Source organism: Humulus lupulus, chromosome 8 (assembly GCF_963169125.1).
Source record: "Humulus lupulus chromosome 8, drHumLupu1.1, whole genome shotgun sequence".
Classification (NCBI taxonomy): Eukaryota; Viridiplantae; Streptophyta; class Magnoliopsida; order Rosales; family Cannabaceae; genus Humulus; species Humulus lupulus.
This window is the reverse complement of record NC_084800.1, coordinates 101021764-101027314: the sequence shown is the minus strand read 5'-3', so window position 1 is coordinate 101027314 and position 5551 is coordinate 101021764. Positions and strand designations below refer to the sequence as shown.

The 5551-nt window shown below is 32.2% G+C and overlaps 1 protein-coding gene across 1 annotated transcript; it reads left to right on the top strand.

Moving 5' to 3' along the window:
- The first annotated feature begins 501 nt into the window (after nt 1–501).
- On the top strand, nt 502–3313 carry LOC133798244 (pentatricopeptide repeat-containing protein At3g56030, mitochondrial-like). The gene is made up of 2 exons (XM_062236477.1): nt 502–1254; nt 1775–3313. The coding sequence occupies exon 2, from the start codon at nt 1809–1811 to the stop codon at nt 2805–2807; it is 999 nt and encodes a 332-aa protein (XP_062092461.1). The 5' UTR covers nt 502–1254; nt 1775–1808; the 3' UTR covers nt 2808–3313.
- Nucleotides 3314–5551: the final 2238 nt, after the last annotated feature.

Below are 5551 nucleotides of genomic sequence, written 5' to 3'. Positions count from 1 at the left end.
TTTTTTTAAATTTAAGACAATATTTTTGAAAAAAAAAAGAGGACAGTAAAAAAAATAAACAAACACCAAAATAAAAGGTTAATGGTGTGATTAGTTTATGATTTGAAAACAAAATATTTGGATTTTGAATTTGCTTTGAAAACTATTTGAAAATAATATTTCAATTTTTGCAATTATTGATTGTTTTGTGATATTGTATTTTAAATGGCTGTGAGACTCGTTTATTTTAATCTAAATTTTGAGGATTTATAGAAGATGAGAAATTATTATTTTCTATTTGTATTTTTAATTGTTATTCATTTTCAAAAAATTGTTTTGAATTTAGTTTTAAAAATGGCCCCCAATCAAGTATTATATGGACACATTTATATTTTAATTTTTAAAAACTTAAAATTATATCTAAATTATGTGGGCCAAGTTATTATGACAAACTCCAAACGAGATCAGCACAACTACCCAAATATAAAAGATTAGACAGACAGGCAGAGAAGACACTAAATTCCAATTTAAACTGTACCAAACAACACACGAGAGCAAATAAAGGACTGATCACAAAACAGAAACAAACACAAAAGCCCGTAAGCACAGTCCGGGGTTGCAACACCACCCAATCTCTCGCACCCTCCACTCGAACCCCACGTCCACCATTGCCAAAGAGAGCACGGGACCGCCACCAGATCTGACCAAAAACCAGCAACCGCGAAGCCCCACACCACCTGACGCCCACCCTAATCGGAGCCAAGGTGGCAGAGCACCCCCTCGCGCCGCCAGAACTCGCAGATCCGACGGAAAACCAGTCCCCACCGCCGTCGTCGACCACCAATCAGACCTCCTAAACGTTGCCAGAAAGAGGAGCCAAAGCCGTGCAACAACCCCCGCACCGTTCTACAAACTCGCCGCCACCATTGTCGTCCTCTCTCGGCCAGACTGGAGCAGGCACATAACAGAGGCGGCGCCAGGCACTCCTGCCGAGAGAAGAAACATCGAAGAAGAAGAGAGGGCTCTGGCGGCTAGGGCTTCAGTGAGGAATATAAGTAGACCAATTCTTCAAATTTGGTATTTTCATTTTGCCAACTATTCATTGGAAGTCAACATCAAAAACCAGGCCCTGGGTATTCTCACATGGGCACTTACCACTTAGCAGGATTAGAAGTTTGAACTAATTTGATTTGCTCTAGTTCAATCTACAACCTTCATCATCGCCGTTTCTGATCACATTTCCAACGAGCTATCTGCTTTTTCTTCCTCTCCCAGGTATTTTTTTTTTATTTTAGTTTTTGTTTTAGCGATCAATAGGCTCTTTAGGTCTTATATTCCAATAAAGCTAGCATTATTACGAACCTTGGCTCATCAATGAGGGAGACTATCTTGATTTAACAATTCTTTAAAATTAGTAAAGATTTTCTTTGAAGATTATGGATTTTAAATATGGGATATTTCTATGTCCATTTTTGTACCTTAGTGTCAATAGATATTAACTGAAGAAGAAGAAACTGTTTTGAGGTTTAATTCGCTGGCCATTAGGTTGGATATTCAGCTGGCAGCGGCGACAGGATCTATGAGGGTTTAGGGTTTAAGGGTTTTTTTATATATTTTTTTTAATTAAATTAAATTAAATTCAGACATTTATTCTCATTATTGTTTATTTATATATTTAGTTTTTGCGTTTGATTTCATTTTCATGTTCTAATTTCTCTCTCATTTCTACATTGTTGGGTTACTTAGATTAGAAATCATTAAGTGTATTATCAAATTTTGCTCATCTTTTTTGCAGCTCATATCACAGTATTCTTTCAATCTCTTTCCCAATGATCAAGTCTTTGTTCCACAGAGCGTCAATTAAGGCCATTCATTTTCAACAGGCTTTAATCATTACCAATCGCTTCTCCACGTTGTCGATTTTTAATTGCCAATTTCTTGACAAGCCAACAGCAGCCTATTACGATGAGCTAGTTAATGATGCTGGTAGCTCTGGGGACTTTAATACTGTTCGACAACTCCTCAACAAACGCATGAAAGATTGCTGCTACAACACCACCAACACCTTCAATTTCATCACCGAAAATGAGGCCTCCCTCCTTGTGCTCGATAATCTAATTTTGACATTAACTCATCTCGACAAGTGCCAAACTCGAAACAGTGCCTTCAATGCACTCATATTACGTTTATGCAAGTTGGGAAAGATTGAGGAATCTTTGCATGTGATTGACTCCATGGCTCGTGTAGATTGCAACTTGAATGCATGTAGCTTTTATCCTATAGTCAAAGTGCTCGCAAGGAGTAACAAAATTGACGAGGCATGGCGCGTGGTGGATTTGATGAGGAGTCTTAGGGTTGCTCCAGATTCAACGATCTATAATTACATCTTGATGACACACTGTATCGTTGGAGATTTAAGTGCTTTGGCGGTGGTGCTAACAAGGATGGAGGAGCAAAAGATGAAGGCAAATGGACGGACCTATGATGCCCTAGTGTTAGGTGCATGTAGGGCGGGAAAGGTGGAAGGGGCTTTGGTGATTCTGAGGAGGGTGGAGGATGATGGAGTTCCTATGCTATTATCAACTCGCCTATATGTGATCGATGCATTGTTGAGCTTAGGTTATTATGACCAAGCGATTAAGTTTGTGAGGACTTATTGCGGGAAGGACTTGTGGCTAGATAAGGAGAGTTTCGGGTGTTTGGCTATTCGTTTGCTTAAGTTGAATAGGAAGGATGAGGCAAGGTTGGTTTTGCAGGAAATGAGAGAAAGAAAACTTGAGATGCGTCAGGCATTGATGAAGTTCCAAGATAATGAAAAAAAATGTTGAAACAACGAATTCTCAAAGATTTGTTCGAGTTTACTAATAATCATTATATCTTCTTTGGAACACAGAAGTCATTTGACGTTAGTTTTCTTGTATTTACATTTAAATCACTCACATTCATGATTTTATTAAGTTGGTGGAAAAACAACGAGCATGTACCTAACACTGTTGCAGGATAAATTTTTGGAAGATTGGTAAGGTTTGGAAAAGCCTAAAATTCATTATTTGGCAAGAGAATGGGAAGGAGAACAGAGATGGTAGGTGGATGGAGGTCGTCTTTGTGCTAAACAAACTGAATCGGATTGGAGTAATAATGAAGAAAAAAAATGGTTATATTGTATTTACTTCTAGAAAAATTATCATATGTATATATATATATAAAATCATTTTTACAATATATATTTACAATTAAGGTGTCAACTGATGAAGTCCCATTCAGAAACAAATGTCATATTATTGTGTGCAAACTATTATTGTTTGATCATAGTGACCAAGTTTACTTAGTCTAATTATGTTGGTATATATTTTTCAAAAAAAAAATGTTGGTATATAGTTTAATTACCTCAGCAATTTGTTCTTGGGAAGTTTACAAAAATACTAAGATTTGATAAAAAAAAAATACTAAAAGTATGGAAGAAAAAATTACAAAAATATAGTTTATGTAAATGAAGTTTATAAATTTGTAATAATAGAGTTTTTTGTGACTAAAGTTTACAACTTCATAATCATATACAATTTCATAAATAATATTTACCGACTAAATAAATAATTGTAACAATCACTAATAGAATTATTACAAACGGTTATTCAAGTTTTTTGTATTTTTCAAAGTTTTTAAATTTATAGTACTATCTGCAATTTTTCCTGTTATGCAAAAATGAATTCTATATAAATATATATATAACTAGGCCCCAAAGAGGTGATATAATACTCTATTTTTTGTTCAAATTACTTTTTTTATTTACTCATTTTTCATATTTTTTTTAGTTTATGGTTATTAATTAATTAAAGAAAAAAATATCTGAAATAAATATAGTAATTATAATAAATATTTATAATAATTATTAATTTTGTAACGTTATTAATCAAATTAATAAATATCTATTATTTTAAATAAAAATATATATTATTTATTAGTTATACATACGTTTATTATAACTAATTATATATATATATATATATATTTCTTTATATATAAAAATATGTGCATCTGGCAAACTTTTTTTGGTTGAAAGAATTTTGTTATTTTTCCGTTAAAATTAACATCGTTACAACAATTAATTAATTATTTTAAAAAATTACTTTACTTAAAATATCTAAACTAAATTCTTTCTCATTGTTTATATTATATTATTGATTATATACCTATGTATACTATTTAGTAGATTTAAAATATCTTGAGAAAAATAATTAAAATATTAAGGTTATGATCATATATTTTGAATATTTATTTAATTGAAATTTATAGGCACTTTTTAATATAATACAAAGTGTTTAATTAAAATTAAAAAAAACCATAAATCATATTATTATCACTTGAAGAAGAAATCCTATTTTCCCCCTCAAACTATTACCACTTGCAATTCGTGTCCCCTAAATTTTTCACGTTATTAAAAATTTCTCCAAACTATGCATTGTTACCGAATATGAGACTTTTGTTAGTTTCTGAGTAACGTGGCTGATAGAAGATTGATTTGGCCGTTTGGGCACTGACATGGCATTGCCACGTGAATAATTAATTAAAAATTAAAATAAAATATATAATAAAAATAATTACATAATATTTTACTTTTTTCCCTTTTTGTTATAAAAATATTTTTTACTTCTTTTGATTTAAAAATTAAAAAATCATAGACAATAGTAACTTTAATAGTATTTTATTTGTACTATTTGCCTTAGTTTTATGAATTAAAGTAGAAAATGATGATGCGGCGAGTAGAAAGTGATATTCCTCTAAGAAAAAAGAAGTGTTGACCCTTGTTTTCGTCAACTGACACGGAGTCAAAAAACTTGATGTGGATAGATGTGTTGGAATGAATATAAAGACAAAAACATTAAAAGACATAAGAAATTATAGTGGTTCGGCCCCAAGAACTGGTAATGACCTACGTCCACTTAAGCTATTATTGATATGAGATCTCAAAGGGGTGATCAAAGAATTAGGGTTCTCCGAGTTTCACAAACCTGGGATAGATAAACAGTATAATCGTAATATAATAGCTCCAATTCTCTCGTAAGTATGTAATTTCAATTAAACAAAAGCCAAAAGTCCCTCCCTTGAGCTATCTTTCTCTATTTATAGGCTCAAGGAGGATTACATGAATTTGTTACAGATATTCTCTCCTAATTAATCGGATAATCAGGAATCATTGGAGATAATCTCGGAATTGATTATGATCTCTACAAGATTATCTTGAAATATGCGGAATGTACGACCATGCTGGTCGTGAGAAAAATTCAACTGCCGCACCCGTAATGTCTTACTGGTTGATACTCTAACATAACTCTGCCAGGTGTCAGCCACGTGTTCAAAATCGTCTGCCACGTCATCCGTGCCTGTTTTTTGGATAACAAGAAGAAAGAAAATTGTAAATTATTAGGTAGTGGTGGTTGGGGTCATATTATAATCATACAATATTTATTAATTTACAATTTTATTATAATCATACTTTTCTACTCCAATTCATATAATATATTTTTTTTTATTTGTTTAATTTTTAAAATTCACCTTCTTTGAGGAAAAAAAA